Source organism: Dasypus novemcinctus, chromosome 20 (genome assembly GCF_030445035.2).
Source record: "Dasypus novemcinctus isolate mDasNov1 chromosome 20, mDasNov1.1.hap2, whole genome shotgun sequence".
Classification (NCBI taxonomy): domain Eukaryota; kingdom Metazoa; phylum Chordata; class Mammalia; order Cingulata; family Dasypodidae; genus Dasypus; species Dasypus novemcinctus.
The window spans coordinates 28971171-28991555 of NC_080692.1; the positions used below are offsets into that span (position 1 = coordinate 28971171).

A 20385-nucleotide genomic window follows, 5' to 3' on the forward strand; every position below is an offset into this window, starting at 1 on the left:
GGGTTTTAATTCATTATTGCTTTGTTTTTGCTTTCTAGCAACCTGGTAAATGCTCAAGTTGTTAAATGCCTCAGTTTTGGTTTCCAATGTGAGCTGAAAGTCCAGAATTACAATGGTTTTGCTTGTATGATTCCTAAAGGCAATTAAATTCAACCCTGTGTTTTTAGAAGCAGGAAATTGAGGACCAAATAGGTTAGCTTTTTAAGAGTTTTCAGACCATTCAAATCTTCCCATTTAAAAATATCCATGCCTTGGTATGTATCACAAAGGACCGAGTGAATTGCCGAAAATTGCATGGTCATTGGAGGGGGAGTGTGTTTAACACAGATCCCCAAATACTGAGTTGGTGCTCTTTAAGGAGACTGCGACTCCCAATTTCTTCTTTCCTTCTTCCTTCCAGTCCTCCCTTCCTTGCTTTTTCTCTTTCTCTCTCTTTCTTTCTTTCCTTGATTAAACTCCCCTCTAATAAATAATGATGATGATAATAATCAATAGCAGCTGACTTTTATTGAGGGCTTACCTGAGCACTGCATGTGCTTTATTTCATCAGATTCCCACAGCAACCCAGCAAAAAAGGTATTATCCTCATTTCACAGTTGAATGACATGCCCAAGAACACACAACCAGCAAGTGATGGGACCAGAATTCAAACCCAGTTAGTCTCAGTTCTGACCTTAAGTCAGAAAAGTCAAGTGAAGAAAATAAAAATGCAGCTCCTCTTGTTGAAAACCGGCAAGGATTGTGAATGAATTTTAAAGTGTTAAGAATTGAAGTTGGTGAGTGACAGGAAGTGAACGCATATGGATGACAGATCAAGAAAGTCCTTACATGCCAAGCTAAAGAGGTTAGATTTTAGCCTGTAGGTGATGGGAAGCTATTGTATATTAGAAATAATACTTTGGGTTTTTTTCCTTTGGGAAAACAAGTTCTATAATAAGCAATATAATATAAAGTATAATGATAAATCGTCTGTTCTCACAAAGCGTAAACATTATTTAGGTGACAAACAGGCTAATTCTTCCATAAAAAATCTTCTAGTAGTGTGGTCAAAAAACAAAAATTTTTAAAAAATTGATGCTCTCATGCTCAAACTTGCCAATCACCTCCATGCCTTTTCACAGGTATTTTTCTCAACTTTAAATGCCTGATTGTGTAACTGAAAAAATGTCTACTTAAACTTTGAAGCTGTCTCTTCTGGGAACATTTTGTGTATGCTTAAACTGCCGCAGGCATTGTCCTGAGCACCTACAACTATGTCTCTTCAGAGCCCCGTGGTTACGCTAGGCCAGCTTTTGTTTTCAGTCAAGAAAAGAAAAATTGGGGAAGGTTCAATAACTTGCCCAATATCGTACAGTGAATAAATGACTGAACCAGAATTAACCCAGGCAGTCTGTCTCTTGACTTTTAATCAGGAAGGGTAAAGCTAGATGAACAAAATATAGTACCTCATAGAGCTGAAGACAGATAGAGAACATAGATTAACTTTCCTTGGGAAGAGTTCTCTCTCCCTTGCTTGGTTTCCCATATAAATGTGAAAATATACATCTAGTAGATATCTACTTATATATTTTTGTCTAATTAGAATATGAATTATTCATTATCTTACTCCTTGCATATAGATGCTCAATAAATGTTTGTTAAATGAATAAAGAGGCATTTCTACTCTGTTTATTGCTCAGAAACCTCAGATTCTTGTAGAGTTTAATGTCCATGTTTTGGCAATCTTTGTTTTGTGAACTTTTTCTGGAAGAGAGGAGCAAGGGAAGAAGAAGAAGCAAAAGAGGGATGTCTTGTCACATCCATTTGCCTTTGAGGAGCTGGGAAGAGAGCAATTCACACTTGATTACCTTAAATCAGATAAAATAGCAGCTCTTGAATTGCTGGGCAGTCTGGCACTAGAGCTCTCCCAAGCCTGACTGAGCTTGTCTCCACCTCGCAGGCCATGCTTCCCTTCCATCCAGGCTTGGCTCTCAGCCTTCTGCTAACTCTGGCCTTGGGCCAGCCATCCCAATGTCAAGAACACGTCTTTCTCCAATTTCTGGGCCTAGACAAGGTGCCTTCACCCCCGAAGTTCCAGCCGGTGCCTTATATCTTAAGGAAAATCATCCAGGACCAAGCAGCAGCACCATCCGCAGGCGTTTCCGAAGACTTATGCTACCTAAAGGAGTTGGGTGTCCGTGGGAACGTACTCCGACTTCTTCCAGACCAAGGTAAGGAAATAGGAGTGTTTCCCAGAGAAAAATCTGGAAGTGGGGGGCTATGAAGAAAGGAAAGAAGGGAGATAATTATTACTGAGTGACTTGTAAAAGGACCTCTGCTGGGTATTTGACATACTTTATCTCATTTAATCCCAACCACAATCTTGAGAGGAAGACAGCTACACACTTACCAACTTTTTAACAGTATAGGGAATTCAGGCTCAGGCGCTAGGTAACTTGTAACCTATTCAAGATAATATAGCTACTGAGTGAACAGCTAGGAGTCAAACTAGGTTTTTCTGATTCAACTACTTTGTGCTGGTTTGTCTGGAATGGGTGAGGGCATAATTAACACTCAGTTTTCCACTTTTCAGCCCACAACCTACACACTCGTGCCTGCGATGCCTGCGCTAATATGACAAAGAGGGAATGATAAGTGTGACCTCAGTTTGCCCATGAGTACTGATTTCCTTCTCCATACTTCCCACTACTGCTATTGGATGGAAAAGGCTATTTTTGATTTGAGAATACAAAGGAATAATATGCCCTTGTTATACCCTTTATATGAGGAGTTAGTGAGTGGATTTCAACAGTTCTCCAAACCATCCACCCACCAGTATCACAAGGGACCACCGGTTAAAAATAGGTTCCCTCCAGCCCAGTTCCTGCCCCCCACTCTCCTACTCGATTCTTATTCAAAGTCTGAGATGGGTGTAGCGAATCTGCATTTCAAACAGCCTCCTAGGTGGTTCAGATGCAAAATGGAGAGTCCTATTTGGTTAGTTCTACTGCAATGCGTGAGAAGACTTGGATATTTTTTCATCGAAGAAGCATTTACTGGATAACTACTATGTGCTTGGAATGTGATATGGTCTATGACCTTGAGAATATAGAGATTAAAGCCTGAATCTGAAGGGTTTATAGAAGGGAAAATAAAGTGTTTAGATAGAAGTTCAGGACCTTGTGAGAGGGAAGTCAGAGAAAATTCCTGGAGGGAAGTTAAGAGATAGGGGTAGTATGAAGTGCTGGTTGAAGAATTTTCCATGGAGAGAGTAGAGAACAGACCTGAGGGTATAAGTTTAAGGAATGCTTCCCCCATCCGATGGAAATAACTTTGATTTTTGTGATGATCTTAATCTTTCCAAACCATATAGGACAAGAACATAACCTCACCGCTCTCCCTCCCCGCAGAGAAAAACACCATTGTTTTATGTGTATTCTTCCAGACTTTTCTTCTTTGTGTATATGTAATATATAGACATGCAATGCTTTTGTAAAATTGGGATTATACTATACATACCCCCTTTCGCCCAGTAGATCATGATCATGCACATCTCATGTCAAAGCAAATAGTCGTCAACATCCTTGTTTTAATGGTTACCTGATATTCTATTGTATATATAGACCATAATTTGTAAAACTGATGCCCTGTTGATGGGCATGGACCATAGTATAAGTAGTACCCATTTTTTTGTGCACTTCTATTATTTCCTGAGGATTAATTTTTAAAAGGGGTATTTTTGGAGCAAAGAGTAGGCACATTTAAATTTTATGTATATAGCAAATGTCCTCCAAAAGAATATACCCCACCATGAGAATTCTCAGTCCCCCCCAGCTTTGAGAGTAATCTTTAAAAAAACATAAAAACTTATGAAAGTATGTCATACATTCAGAAAAGTGCATAAATCATAGAGAACAACTCAGTGAACTGTCACAAAATAACCAGCTCCCAGATCAAGAAACAGCATGCTCCCCAGAGGATCCCGCATGCCCCCTTCTGGTTTGTCACTACGCTACAAAGGTTAATCCCTATCCTGAGACCTAACATTATCTATTTGTTTTGCCTGTTTTTGAACTTTGTGTAAATGGAAGCATGGAATGTATACTTTCTTGTGTCTGGCTTCTTTCACATGACATTATATTTTATGAGATTTTTCAATGTTTATTTTCATTGCTCTATGGTATTTCATTCTATAAATATATATATTTATTTATATATTTATTCATGCTACTCTTGGCCTTTTAGCTGACAGCACTGTTTAGCTTTTAAGTTTTGCTAATTGGGTAGCAAAAAATGATCTCATTGTTTTAATTTCTATTTCCTTAATAAGGTGGCATACATTTTCAAATGGGTAATGAGTCATTTTTATTTTTCAAATAATTGCCTATTCATACATTGGGACCATTTTTCTACTGAAGATTCATCTTTCTCGTTATGATTTGTCAGGCTTCTTCTTGCTTATTTTTAAGCGCTCTTCTAACCATGAACTTTAACTTATCTTGTATATTACAAGTATTCTTGGTTCTTTGTTTCTTAATTTTGTTAATGGACTCTTTCAAATATAGAAGCTTTTGATTTTCATGCTGTCAAATCTGTCGATCATGTCCTTTCTGGCTTTTGGGTTTTCTTTCATGCCTAAGGAATGTGATTGAGTGACATGGGTAAAAAAGAGACCAATCTATTAGATCTGCTTGTTTCAAGGTGATCGAATAATTATGTTGACTTTGCCTCGAGCGTAAAGACTATAAAAGCATCCCGGCGTTTGACTGTTAGCCAGCCTTTGAGCTGGTAGTTTCCATGCAGTAGGAAGTGTAAACGGATTGGAGAATAACAGGAGACTATCTGGTAAGAAAATATAAATGGACCTTTTAAAAGAGATTGGCGATAAAAAGAAAGGGAGAGATGATATGGGAGGCTTAAGAGGAAATTGGTCATTTTAAAGAATTTTTAAAAAATTAATTTTATTGAGGCATAATTTGTATTTGATAAAATGTATTAATTTCAAGTGTACAGTTAGAGGTTTTTTGGTTCTTTTTAAAATATACTTTTACTAGAGGCTGTGAACTTACAAAACAATCATGAACATGTGTGGGATTCCCATACACACCCCTTCACCAACACAGTACATTGTTGTGGAACATTTGTTACAGATTATTAGGTAATATTATCAGACTGTTACTACTAACTATGGTCTATAGCATTTATTTGGTATGTATTTTTCCATACCCCCCTATTATTACTTTGGCTACAGTTTGAGTTCAACAACTGTATACAGCTATATAACCATCGTCACAATCAAGATGTGAAATCTTTCCATCAACCCAAATGTTTCCCTTTTACACCTTCCCCGTCAGTCCCCCCACCTCTCCAGGCAACCACTGATCTACTTTCTATCATTACGGCTTCATCTTTCTTTTCTAGAATTTCATACAAATGGAATCGTGGAGTGTGCCAGTCGGTTATCATTTTACTACTGCCGTGTTTGAAGCTGTGATATGGGAGCTTGGACCTTTAAATCTTTTTCCTTCGCCAGCTGACATAGGTTCTTTTCAGTAGAGGGCGCTGAAGAGAGACACTGCGGGAGGAAGGGCATTGGGTTCCAGGGTGCTCTTCCAGCCGGCGCCTGCGGTGCACGTGGCTCCGTAGCGCAGGCAGCCTCGCCGCCACCCACCTCCTGCAACCTACGGCCTCAGCAGCGTCAGCGGCATCCAGCCGCCAGTGCCCCGACCCCCACACCCTCCACCCCTGCACCTCCCTGGGATGGTTTCCCAGCAGAGTACCTCTGGCAAGACCCTTCGCCTTGAACCGCCTACTTTCCCCAGCATCTTAGAGGATAGATTTCTGGCAAGTTCCAGAGGATGGATTTTTAGCAAGTTCTGCTGGTACAGCAGGGTCATCTTTGCCCTTTGGGGAGCCAGGCTGTGCCCTCTTGGGCAAGGTCTGGACCTCAGCCTGGGACTGTCACCTTTCTTAGGCCTTTTATCTCAGACCTAGTAGGGGCTGCTCCCTGTATCTCCTATTTCTGCATTTCTTAGAGTTCCCATAACTTCTTAGTAGCCAGTCCCTCATTACCCTCATTATAATCCCGTTAGAGTTTGTAATTCTTTATCTTAAACTTTCCCTATTCAAATTTCTGTGTGGTGTTGGTTTCCCGATTAGATGCTGGCTGATACTTAATAGCATGTGTTTCTACACATATAGCTTCTTTCCCTCAGCATAAAGTCTGTGCAATTGGTCCACTTGTTGCGGATTATCAGTAATTCATTCCTTTTTGCCCAGTAGTATTCCATTGAACAGCTAAACCACAATCTTTTTGTCCATTCATCATGGTGAACATTTAGGCAGTTTCCAGGTTTGGGCTATTATAAATGAAGCTGCTATGAACATATGTATACAAGTCTTTGTGTGAACATATGATTTCATTTCTCCAGGGTAAATACCTAGGAGTGGAATTCATGGGTCATATGGTAAGTATATTTTTAACTTTATAAGAAACTGCCCAACAGTTTTTCAGCATGATTGTATAGTTCCATCAACAATGTATGAGAGTTCCATTTGCCAGCACCTGATATTGTCAGTCTTTTTAAAGACTAAATAGTTTCCTTTCCATGCCTGCAGGAGATTTTCCTCTCCCTTATTAATTTTAACTCTTTGTTCTTAAACTATGTATTGCCAGGGAGCCCCAGGACCCTGGTAGGACAGTCGGTCTCCCAGGGAGGTAGGATGGTCAATGGTGGCAGCAGTGATGGTGGCAGTGACTGAAGTGCTTGAAGTCTTTTTGATTTTGTTGTTTTTTTCATAAGGCTTGGGAATGAGGAAGTGTTATGGTGGAATGGCTGGAATGCTGGGGTCTCGGTTCTGGTTTCTCCACAGGCTGAATGAACTTAGAAAATGCCTACCTAGAGTGGAGTCCTCCTACCCAACAAAACAGTACCTTTAGACCAAATATGTCATTTTTTTGGAGGGGGAGAAACTGAAGATTTTCAAAGAGGAGGAGGTGTGGGTTGAAAATCCAGGCAGAGAAGTTAACTTTGAAAAATACACAACTTCAAAAGTACAGAGAAAGGAGGTCCATGTGGAGAAACTAAAGAATCACGTTGTACCTCAGTATTCAGTTGGGAGACAAAATATTCAGAGACACAAGGATGAGAATGGTTAACATTGACAGCCCTGAGCCTTAGATGAGGAATCACCTAAGTTTAAAAAGGACGGGGCTCCTGGAGGTCCAATCTAGCTGTGGATGACAGGAGTTTGTGTTAAATTGAATCTGAGTGGTTCGATTTGGCCAGCAACACCTGATGGTCTCACACAGGGATTCTTTTTAAATTAGAGAAGTTGTAGTTTTAAAATCACACAAAAAGTAGAGTTCCCCAATGTGAAAAAAGTGCAGCCAGCCCAGGAGTGGCGCCGCACACACGGAGAGCTGATGCAGCAAGATGACGCAACAGAAAGAAACAGAAAGATTCCCAGTGCCACTGATAAGGATAGAAACCGTCACAGAACACACAGCGAATGGACACAGAGAGCAGACAATTGGGGGGTGGGGGAGGGTGGAAGGGGAGAGAAATAAATAAATAAATCTTAAAAAAAAAAAGTAGAGTTCCCTTTAACACAGAGATTCTTCTTGTGTGTGTGTGTTACTGGGACCTCATGTGGGAAGCATGAGCTACACCTGCTCCCCCAAACTGGTTTTTCTGTTGTTTTTTTTTGTTTTTAGGAGGTACTGGGCATCAAACCCAGGACCTTGTATGTGGGAAGCAGGCACTCAAACAACTGAGCTATATCCGCTCCCCAGCAGAGAGATTCTTAAACAATTCTGAGCCATGGGCCCTTTTGGCAATCTGGTGAAGCAGATGAGCCCCTGCAGAATAATGGTTTACATGCATGAAATAAAATATTTAGGATTTCAAAGGAAATCAATTAAATGTTGAAATACATTTATAGAAATATTTTAAAAAACAGATGTGTATATAGTAACGTATGTGATTTATTAGTGCCTGTATTAGTCAACGAAGGGGGTACTGATGCAAAATACCTGAGACCTGTTGGTTTTTGTAAAGGGTATTTATTTGGGGTAGAAGTGTACAGTTACCAGGCTATAAAGCATAAGTTACTTCCCTCACCAAAGTCTATGCCACGTGTTGGAGAATGATGGCTGCCAACGTTCAGCCTTTCTCTCCCTGGTAAAGTTTCATGGTCCCAGCTTCTTCCAATATCAGCTGGAGGCTGCAATAAGTCTCATCTCTCTCCAGGGGCCCATTTCTTTCCAGGGTCAACTGCTCTGTTTTCTTCACAAGGTCAGCTGTAGACCATAAGGCTCTCTAGGCTTTGCCTCTTTTCCCGGGATTGATTCTCTCCAGGCTCAGCTGCTCTGCTCCTTTCACAAGGCCAACTGTGAATGATCAGGTGAATGGCTCATCTCTCATCCCAGGGCCTCTGCTGTGCCTAAGGAGCCGTTTGTATTCTTTTGTGTTCTGTGTATTTACTTCCCGGGGTTCTAGCATCCAAAAACTCCCAACTCTGTCCTTTGCCATGTCTTTTATCCATGAGTCCCCACCCACCAAGGGGCAGGAACACAACACCCTACTGACATAGCTCAATCAAAGTCCTAATCATAATTTAATTAAGTAAAAGTGAAACCTCAGACAGACCAGTTTACAAACATAATCCAATATCTATTTTTGGAATTTTTAAATAATATCAAACTGCTACAGTGCCATAAATAAAAAGATCAAGGGAAGAGAGAGTTAGGGCTACTCTAAGTTCAAAGTAGTGTGTGTCATTTTTAAGATATTTATAACAACTTAAGTGACATGAACATATCTTTCATTGGTGACATGTCACAGGTCCTGGTACTCTTACTAGATTTGTCACCTATACTCATAATTGAAGGAAATGCTGATTTTCATTTAGAATTTAGTGAAAATAAAGATGTAATTTTTTCACCCAACCAAGTTCATGGACACTTTAAATTCTACCCAGGATCCCTCGCAGATCTGTAGATGTGAAGATAAGAACTCTGGCCTAGAAGGAGAAATGGGAGAAACAGTTCTTCCCAAATGAGAATAACTGATAATTCTCTGCCTTTATTTTATATATGTGGATATTTGACGCTTATACAAACGGATGTTAAGCAAAATATATTATGGTGACTCTCACATCTCTCTGCTCCCATCTAGGTTTCTTTCTTAACTCCAAGAAACATTCCCAAACCTCCTCTTGCCTACAGAAGCTCCTCTACTTTAACCTGTCTGCCGTCAAAGAGAAGGACCAGCTCACAATTGCCCAGCTGGGCCTGGACTTGGGGCCCAGTACTTACTACGACCTGGGACCAGAACTGGAATTGGCTCTGTCTCTGGTTCAGAAGGCTTCTGTGTGGGGCAAGTCCATCCCTAAGCCAGGGAAACTCTTTGCATTGCAGTCAGTGCCATGGCCTCAAGGTGCCCTTCGCTTCAACTTGCTGGATGTGGCTAAGGATTGGTACATCAACCCCCAGAAGAACGCGGGTTTGTTCCTGGAGATACTTGTCAAAGGAGACAGAGATGTTGAGGTGAATTTTCAGCTTGAAGACACCTGTGCCAAGCTGAGACGTTCCCTTCATGCTTCCTTACTGGTGGTAACCCTCAATCCGGAGCAGTGCCACCCTTCTTCCCGAAAAAGGAGAGCAGCCATCCCTGTCCCTAAGGCTTCTTGCAAGAACCTCTGCCATCGTCATCAGCTATTCATCAACTTCCGGGACCTGGGTTGGCACAAATGGATCATTGCCCCAAAGGGGTTCATGGCAAATTATTGCCATGGAGAGTGTCCTTTCTCACTGACCACCTCTCTCAACAGCTCCAATTATGCTTTCATGCAAGCTCTGATGAATGCAGTTGACCCAGAGATTCCTCAGGCTGTCTGTGTCCCCACCAAGCTATCCCCCATTTCCATGCTCTATCAGGACAATGATGACAATGTCATTCTAAGACATTATGAGGATATGGTGGTTGATGAGTGTGGGTGTGGGTAGGCTACCAGAAAAGGGAATAGAAGAAGTGCTCTTTGGGCAGGTCTTCTAATAAAACTACCTATTTGGTTTAGGACCTCTTGGATCTGAAATATCAATTTACTTATGTTTAGAATTTGTCTTCTTGGAAAATCCAAGTTTGAGAATACAATCATTAATGATACCTATAGTTAAACACACACACACGTATATATATATACACAAAACACATTTTGGAGCTGTAATGATCTTAGTTAATTTCTGCTCATTATGCATATGACAATACATTAGACTCTAAATAGAAGGCCATTGCATTTGCTGATGATTTATTATGCTTGAGGCATTATTCTATGGCTTACTTACCTTATTTTGCTGTTCTTTGAGGTTGGTGTTATTATTTATGTTTTATAGATGAAGAGAAAGGGGTTCAGAAAAGCTAAATAACTGATTTTCCTAAGTTTACCAGCTCTCCTTACTCATCTATTGATGGTGGTTACTTAAAAATCATTTTGAGAGATATGATGAACATAGAAAAACATACCAAATACCACCTAATATTATATTTTTCTACATTTCCTCTTGGTCTTTTATTGATGCTCTATAATTTCTATAGCTTAGGTCTCACAGTACGTATAATTTTGTATCTTCCTTTTTTCCCTTCAGTGACATCATAGGACTTTTTTTCTAGTTAACAACAAGTACATAGTTAGTAGCTATACTAGACAACAGTTTAGGTATACCACAGTTTGCTTAAGAGAGTGTTTATCATTGGATAAATATGTTGTTTGCAATTTTTCATTATGGGATAGCATTGTAATAATGTCATTCATAGATTGTTGCCCATACTTTGTTCCTACTTTGTTAGAAAAAATTTCAAACATGGAATTACAGAGTCAAAGGTGTAAACTGCCTCTTCTATAATTATATATATTGCTATTAAAACAAACATGGGATAGAATGCAAAATTAACATGGACTTCAAATATAAAACTCTAGACTTGGTAGGATGCCTTGGGTTATACCTGGAGGTGTGAGAAGTGCACTCACTTCGCTTGTTGGCAAAACTAATGTGGAAAAGTCTGTGAATCACTGCTTTTATTCCCTTCTGTAACTCCAGTTGTCATTACCTTAAAATCAAACTCCTCAGTCTCATCTTTGATCATCATCTAATCTTTTGTTTCTGTTTGTATTTTTTAAATGAAGATTGTTATAATTTAACTGTTATAAATATGTGTGAAGACCTCTGTGTAACCCTCCCTATCTCTTTCTCCATCCTGAATTTGTTGTCTTTCCCATTTATTTCTTTATAATTTTACTATCTATGTTTGTATCCATAAACACTACAAAGTAATGCCCCACAAATCTGTAAACTTTGTACAAACAATGCTGGAACAAGAATATTTTTCTTCGTTTTTTTCCCTCAATTTATTATCAATATTTCTGAGATACATATAGGTTGACAGGTATAGATATAATTCTTTTTTTTCACTGCTGAATAATAAGCCATTACATGCATATTCCATGATTTATCTATTGTGTTATTATTGGACACCGAGGATATTCAAAGAAACTGCTGCAATCATTCCTGTAGAATGGACACAAAATCACTTTGCCTGAGATCAATTTCTCTAGCTGGGACATCAGTGCAGAGCAGCAGTAAATATGGAGAATTTGTAGGGAGAACAAAGAATAATCTGCATATTTTTGCCACTCTGAATGTACCTCCTTCAGTGCAAACAGGAGACGATTTTTTGCCTTGTTAATACATCATTTGAATGAGAAATGCTGCTTTTGTTGAGATCAGGAAGAGATTATGACTTTGGAAGAATCATTTATAAACAAGTTAAGAAGCAATCTGGATGACTCCGACAGTAGTAACCCACCTCGGTATGTTACGAGGTAATTCTAGATTGTATTTGTTGAAGAAAGAGCTAAGAAGTTAATGTCACAGAAGAAAGATGGGTGGTGCAGCATGGATGGCAGTGCTTTGGTGGCGACCTTGTGGCCCTGATCCTGTCCCTTTCTTGCAAGTCCAGGTTTCTTGATACTGTATTAGACTTGAACAAGGGAGTCTGATTAGCATAAATGAAATTCATAAAACTTCATCTGTGAACCAGATAGCAATATATAAATTTACAGTTAGCAGCCAAGAGAGAGGACCATCAGCTTACACTCTTTGATAGAAAAGTACACATAGAAACTGTTACCGGGAAGCGGACTTGGCTAAATGGATAGAGCATCTGCCTACCACATGAGGTCTAGGTTCAAACCCAGGGCCTCCTGACCTCTGTGTGACGAGCTGGCCCACGCACAGTGCTGATGCATGCAAGGAGTGCTGTTCCATGCAGGGGTGCCCCCGCGTAGGGGAGCCCCACACGCAAGGAGTGCGCCCCGTAAAGAGAGCCACCCTGCGCGGAAGGAAGTCCAGCTTGCCCAGGAGTGTTGCTGCATGCAGAGAGCTGATGTAGCAAGATGACGCAACAAAAAGAGACACAGATTCCAGGTGCCGCTGACAAGAATGCAAGCAGACGGAAAAGAACACACAGCAAATGGACACAGAGAGACAACTGGTGGGGGAGGGGAGAGGAGAGAAAGAAAGAAAAAATCAAAAATCTAAAAAAAACCCCCCAAAACCAAGTTATCACATCTGAATGTCTATTGGGAAATCAGAGGAAGGGATTTAGTTGAATGATCCAAATGGCAAGTTTTATTAACCTTCAGGTCCAGATACTGGAGGAATTCTAATCAGTTCAGACTGTAATTCTATTGACATTCATCCACCCAGTTACAATAAGCTTGATTGGATTTTGGCTTTCTTTTTCATAATGTAAAATGCCAAGTCTGCTTCCTTGAGTCTATAAGCTGTTCATGTTGATCAGGGTGATCCCAAATATTATTGGCCAAAATTACAAGTCATCTCCAAAATTTCACTTTTATGTCATTCAGCTGCTCCTTATTGAATGTCTTGTACATTGCCAGTTACAGTACTAGGTCCTGGGAATCAAGATAAATGAGCACTTTTATCATAGACCTTAAAATCTAGCACATTTGACCACAAATTATTTGAATTTGCACAAATGAAAAAAATTAGCATATGCCCCAATATTTGCATATTTATTTACAACTTAAACACATAGACTACTGTATTAATACATTATGCATGTTTGAAAATGCTCATGTTAAAGTTTTATTTTTAGATAAAAAAATTGGAGGTTCTAATGTTTTCTTCTGGCACTTCAGTGTTTTAAGAAGATAGAAGTTCTAATGTTTTCTTCCTTCGCTTTAGTTTTTCAGGGATAAAAGTTCTAATATTTTCATTCCTGCATCAAGATGTTTCAAAGTGCACATCTCCTGGGCTGTAATGTGCCTCACTTTAGAGACTAATTTGCCGGCGACCTGATTCTGGTCTTATTTACTGTATACAAAATCATCTCGAATGATTCCAGTCTCCTGATACCAGCCTGATGATGATTATGGTAGATTGACCTCTATACTCCAAAAAGAAAGCATGCTTTTCATTTTAATCTCATTACTGTGGGTATGGACCCATTGTAAATGGTAACTTTTTTTTTTTAAGGAGGTGCTGAGGATTGAACCCGGGACCCTGTACCTGGGAGGCAGGCACTCAAACATTGAGCTACATCTGCTCCCCAAAGAGGAACTTTTGAAGATATGTTATTTTTAGTTAAAATGTGGCCAGCTGGGGAAGTGGATGTGGCTTAAGCATTTGGGTGCCTGTCTACCACATGGGTAGTCCCGGGTTCACCTCCTGATGCCTCCTAGACTCCTAGAGAAAAGGATCAAGACAGCAAGCTGGCACAACGGGCTGGCATAGCAAGTAGACACAACAGGATGATGCCACAAGGAGACACAAAGAAGAAACACAATGAGAGACACAGCAAAGCAGGGAGCAGAGGTGGCTCAGGCAATTAAGCACCCTTCTTCCACATGGGAGGTCCCAGGATCAGTTCCTGGTGCCTCCTAGGGAGAAGATGAGTGCACAACAAATGCACACAGAGCAGACAGTGAGTACAAACAATAAGAGACAGTAGGGTGGGGGAGAAATAAATTAAATCTTGAAAAAAGAAAAGGTCTTCTAAAAAATTGCCATTAAAAAAAATGTGGCCAACTGAATCAGGATGAGATTTAATCCTACTCCTGGATGCCTTATAAAGAGAAACCAAAGGAGAGAAGCATAAAATGTGAAGTCGGTGGGAAACCAGAAGAGAATGGATAGAGCATCACCATGTGACTGAAAAGCCAAGGAAATCCAAGGACTGCCAGCCTGCCAGATGCCATGGGAGCCTTCCTTTCTCTAAAACTGTAAGACAAAGAATAACTGCTCTTTAAGCCAGGAATTTGTCATGAGCTTGGAAAACTGAGACAATGATCTATCTTCCTTTCATGGCTTTCCTTAAACCTTGAGTTCTTTGAGCTAATTTCTAAAATTATGTGTGGGTCAAAACCCAACAATGACAATTCCAAAAGGTGCAGTAGTAAATTAATTTACTTCAACTGAATTGTTACTGTCCAATTTCCTCAATCTAACAGATTTTGATTTTGAAGGGTGTATGTATAACACTCATATCATCATGAAAAATACTTATTATTGAAAGGATAGTGGCTATTTTCTTCTTCCAGTTTCCCTGCGATTGGCAGTTTCCTTCTGCTGAGTTACTCAGATTGTTTCCTGAGACTGTTTCGAGGTCAAGGCTGGAGAGGAGCATGTGTTACTGACTTCATGGCTTTAGGAGACCCATATTATCCTACTTCTCAATTAAAATTTTTCATGTCTTTCAGAACCAGTCTATGAATAGTCAAAATAAATGCCCTAGAAGAGACATTAAATGCTGTGATTTGAGCAGGATGGGGCAGGGTAGAACTCCTTATTCCAAAATATAAATAAATTATGCACAGGTGTATAGCCTAGCTATTTAGAACATTTTTAGACACATGATCTTATTTAATGACAGGTTAGTCCTCTAACATATGCATCCGTTCGGTCTAAAATTTCATCATCAATTTCATTCATTTCAACTCAATTTGGTACTTATTGAATAAAAATGGTGCTTGCCAAATCAAGTTAATGCTAATTTGTGTTTCCTTTAAATAAGAAAAGGGGCATAAATATCAGGAATAATCAAGGATTATTTAAGGGTTATTTTCTCACCTCTCTATTCTCTACTCAAAACAATACTAAGCACTACAGCTATTGTCACACTGTTTTCTGTGCTTGACTTGGGAATGGAGTAAATGGGGAGAAACAAGATGACGCCACAAGGAGACACAAAGAAGAAACACAATGAGAGACACAACAAGGCAGGGAATAGAGGTGGTTCAAGTGATTGAGCACCTCTCTCCCACATGGGAGGTCCCAGGTTCAGTTCCCGGGCTTTAGGCCCCTTAAAGGGGGTAATTGTCCAAAATCTCCTGGTATAATAACAATAAATGGCTTTTGAGAATGGAAGAATGTAATAACTACCACTGATATAAACGACATGCAAATAGGAAATGAAAGCAAAGGGGGGTGACTTCCATGTAAATAAAGATGTACTGTTTTTGATATGGGTATTCAGAGATTAAGTTGGCAGCTTACAATTAAGGAATTTCAGCCTAGAGAAAAGCCAGGGCATAGGTAGAAAATGAAAAAACTGAAAAAGAGTTGAAATTCTAGAAATTTACTAAAAATTGCTCTGTTAATTGTATTGCTTTTCGGTCCTCTGCTCACTGAACTAGGGATGAGCAAATGCACTAAAACATTCCTTACATTTGGGGGGAATCAAGGACCCTATTGAGAACTTGATAAAACAAATAGACTCTCCCCCCGATTACAATATACATAAATGTAAAGGAGTTCACATATTTCAGTTGCTTCATGGAATCTCAGCAATTCAAACTATGGGTCATGAAAAACACAAAACACATTCCTCTTGAGTCAGACATTTCCTCCAATTTTTCTGTCTGTTTATGAGTCGTATATGTGAGTACTTATGACCTGTTTACAATATTCAGTTTCTTGTAAGGGATTTCTTATCTCTTTCTATGCCCATATGTCTCTGGCAAGTTTGTTATTATGACTGACCGTTCCTTCAACCTGTGTCCCACACTGCAGCTACAGTGGTCTTAAAAAAGCCCTAAATTGGTCATGTTACTTTCTTGTGGTATGGAATTCTCTTTATCCCCAGGCAAGAAAATCCTCTGCCTTTCCTTGGAACATTTCCTTCCCTTTTGCTTGCCTTACTACAAATGACTTTCTTTTATCTTTTTAAAAATTGAGATATAATTCACATACCATGAAATTCATTATTTTAAGTATAAAATTCAGTGATTTTCAGTATAATCGCAAGATTGTACAACCATCACCGTCATCTAACTTCAGAACATTCTATCATACCCAAAAAAACCCTGCATCCATTAAATGTCATTCCCCATTACTACCTACCCTGAGCCCCTCGCAACCACTGATCTGCTTTTTGTCTCTGTGGATTTGCCTGTTCTGGACATTTCATATAAACAGAATCATAAAACATGGGGTCCTTTGAGATTGGCTTCTTTCACTAAGCCTGTTTTCAAAATTCATCCATGTTGTATGTATCAGTACTTCATTTCTTTTCATGGCTGAATAGTATTCCACATGTGACTAATACCACATTTTGTTTATCCATTCAATTTTTTTATAAAAAGAAACCTGCTAGGATTTTGATTGTCATTGCTTTAAATATATAGCTCAATTTGGACAAAATTGACATCTTACCAAAAATCCTTCTAATCTGTGAGCATGTTTACCTGTTTATTTAGATCTTCTCTTTCTTTCAGAGATGTTTTGTACTATTTGTGTAGAGATCTTACATATAATTCAAAGAATAAAAAAGAAAAAAGACCAAAAAATCAAGATTAAGAAAGATAAAGGCATAAAACTGTAATTATGAATACAATGAAAGGAATCATAACAAAATATTATGTGGCAATTCAACAAATTAACAGAAAAAAGGGGAAAATCATATGTAATTATTCAGATAGATATAGAAAAACCATTTGACAAAATTCACACCCATCGATGATAAAAATTCTCAACAAAATAGAAATAGAAGGGACCTGCTTTAACCTGATATAGAACATGTGTTTAAAACCTACAGCTATTATCATACTTAAGAATAAGTAGTTGACTATGTTTCCCTTAAAATCAGGAACAAGACAGGAATGTTCATTCTTATACTCTCTATTGAATATTTTACTGTAGGTTTTAGCCATTTGAACAAGGCAAAAAAAAGAAATAAAAGGTGTACTTATTAGAAGGTAAGAATTAAAACTTTATACTTGCAGAAAGCATGATGATGTGCCTGGAAAATCCCAAAGAATCTACAAAAACCTACTAGAAATAATACATGAAATCAGCAATGTCTCATATTACAAGGTCAATATCGATGAATCAATTCTCTTTCTATATGTTATCAATGAAGAGTCAGAAATGAAATTTAAAAACAAATACCATTTACAAGATCATAAAATATTTGGAAATAAATTTAACAATATATGTACAAGACTTGAAATAGATCCTGGTCATGGGCAGGAAGGACAACATGGTTGAAGTTTTGTTCTATCCAAGTTGATCTACAGATTCAACACAATGCCTATTAAAATCTGAGCACACGTTTTTTTGGGGGTAGAAATGGACAAACTAAATTTTATATAGTGAAAGTAATTTGAAAAATTGGGAACATCAGGGCTTATACTGCTTTATTTTAAAACCCTTATCACACCCCATCCTCAAAAATTCACTTAAAATGAATCACAGATCTAATGTAAATGCAAAAACTATATGAGTAGTAGAAGAAAATGTAGGAAAATGTCTTCACATCTGTATTGAGTTGCATAGTATTCCCCAAACTTCATATCCCCTTAGAACTTCCAAATGTGAACTTTGAAATAGACTTTGCAAGTGTAATAAGTTAAGATGAGGTCCAAGGACTTCTGGTACTACCAGAATGGAGCTCACTCTCTTGAGATCTAAGGCTCCTCTAGGGTCTCAAATCTAGAGTTCTAGAACGTTGAACCTCAAGTCTCACAAACTCTAAACCTGAGCTCTAAGCACAAATTTCCTCCTCACTTAGGAAGGCTAAGCTGGAGCCTCCACAAGATGGAGTAGTTCTTTGGACATGGCAGGTGAGAGTTCTGAAACGGGGACAGAAGTCCCACATCTCAAATAAAGGTCCTGCAGAGCCAAGAGTTTCCAAGGTAGGCAAGTGTGGTGGACAGAATAATTGCTCCCCAAAGACACCCCCATCCATCCTAATCCCTGGAACCTGTAAATTTGTTGGTTTACTTGGCAAAAGGGATGTTGAAGGTGAGATTGGGTTAAGGGTCTTGGGAAGGAGAGGTTTCTGCAGATGATCCAGGTGGGCCCAGTGTAATCACGAGTTCTTATAAGAGGGAGGCAGGAGGGTTAGAGTCAGAAAAGGAGACGTGACCATAGAAGCAGAGGTCTGAGTGATGTGACTGCTGACCGGAAGGCAGCCACAGGCCAAGGAGAGAGCACAGTCGCTAAAGGCTGGCAAAAGCAAACAGATTTCTCCGTGAGAATTTACAGAAGGAATGCTGCCCTGCCTTCATTTTAGCCCCATAAACTCCATGTGTTTTTTCCTGTAGGAACTTTGGCTCTGTTTCTCACATAAAGAATTACATGGGTGGGGGTGGGGGGTGGGGTATATGAGAACCTCTCATATTTTTTAATGTAACATTTTTTGTGATCAATGTAGCTTCAAAAAAATAAATTTAAAAAGTTAATTAATTTAAAAAAAAAAGAATTACATGGAGCCAGTTTCTAAGAAACAGCTAAACGGAACAAGGGCCTAGTTGCATCTATTACTATTTGTTTCTGAATCATATAACCCTGTAGTTTTTCATATATTGATCATATCCTTCCATACTCTACACCCCAATTACTTATCTCCTGTTATTTTATTCTTGTTTTAAAAGATTTTGTTAATCTGAGTAATTAAATTTGTGACATAGGAAGCTAGTGTGGATAAGTTGTAAGTATGTGAATAAGTAATATGAAAACTATGTGAAAAATAAGGAAGAACCTAAAATTAAAATAAATAACATATTATATAATTATATGGTATTTATATATATGTGGTAATCATATTTTTAGAAGGATAAATCTTTGTTAACTTGACTAAATCCTGAGGCAGGTGACATTTTTCTTAACCTTTTCAACTTCCCTCTGGCCCAAATATACCCCTTCTGATGCCTTCATTTCTTGTAGCTTTTTTTTTTCTTTCATATTTTGTTCAGTTTTTATTTTAATATAAATTGGCCTCTTTAGAAATTGTTAGTTGCAATTTCCTATAGCTTTCTATCTAGCCTTCTTAGATTCTCTTCTCCCATCAAACTGATCCTTTGAGTATCCCATCACCTCAGAGCTCAGCTTTATATTAAATCCACTAGATGTGCTTTATTCCTCTCTATAACCCCAGTGCCAAGCTCAGTGGCTGATGTAGGAACTGCCTATCTTTATCAGTCACTTAAGAAATGGTGAAAATATATATTATTTAGAACTATTAAAGGCAGCAGGATGTGCTCCAAGGAGCACTGTCTATATGTCGGAAGACCAAAAGATTGTTTTCATTTAACTAATATGCATGAATTTTATTATTTGAAATTGAAATAAGCAAAACACTTTTTATTACAATGCTTGAGGAAATGTGGTATATTGGTTAAGGGTCCTTTAACCCTTTATGTGCATGGTGGAAATATTCTTATACCAAAATATAATAAATGACCACACTAATGAAAAATGTTTAAAATAGGGAAATGGAAATCTGTGTGTGTGGGGGGGGGAGATGAAGGTGTATATGGGAGCTCTATATTTTCTGCATGACTTTTATGTAAATATGCAACTGCTCTAATAAAAAATAAATGCCTTCACATCTTCTTAATAAAGTATACCTGTAATAAATATGATTCCTTCCTCTCAATCCCTTCTTTTACTGGATTTAAAAATTCTTCTTCCAGTCCCCACCCTAATCTTTCCTTGGGTAAACTCACGTGATCACCAGTTTATCTTGCATCAGCACATGGGTTGGACGGGGAGGCCTTATCACCACTGAATTTGAGCTTCGTAAATCAGAAACTCCTGGAGGGTGGGGATTGGGGGTGGGGGTCTCCCACGTAGCTGATCCATGTTTGCTTTTCATCTGGGCTGAAAGAGCTGGTTTTTCTTTTGAAATGCTTGATTGTGCTTGTTTAGCTAAACAAGTCTTGGTGACTGATGTTGATTTGCATCAGAAGTCCAAGTTCTGAATTTTCAGACTACTGTGTAGGGGTTGTGTGTTTAACATACTGTAGCTTTTTCTCCCCTGGGGCCACATATGGATAAGAAATGTTGATATGGACTCTAAACTGCAATTTTCTTGTAAC

At 38.7% G+C, this 20385-nt stretch overlaps 1 protein-coding gene across 1 annotated transcript; it reads left to right on the forward strand.

The window, feature by feature from the left end:
* Positions 1-1673: 1673 nt before the first annotated feature.
* Positions 1674-10862, forward strand: GDF3 (growth differentiation factor 3). Its single transcript, XM_004455270.5, has 2 exons — positions 1674-2210; positions 9159-10862. Exons 1-2 carry the CDS (start codon positions 1943-1945, stop codon positions 9986-9988), a joined length of 1098 nt encoding a protein of 365 aa, XP_004455327.1. The 5' UTR covers positions 1674-1942; the 3' UTR covers positions 9989-10862.
* The last annotated feature ends 9523 nt before the right edge of the window (positions 10863-20385 follow it).

Excerpts from the sequence above, each read along its gene's own strand:
- GDF3 (XM_004455270.5), top strand. The coding sequence starts at position 1,943 with ATGCTTCCCTTCCATCCAGGCTTGGCTCTCAGCCTTCTGCTAACTCTG. Across the intron at positions 2,211-9,158 it reads CCGACTTCTTCCAGACCAAG|GTTTCTTTCTTAACTCCAAG; the intron begins GTAAGGAAATAG and ends GCTCCCATCTAG.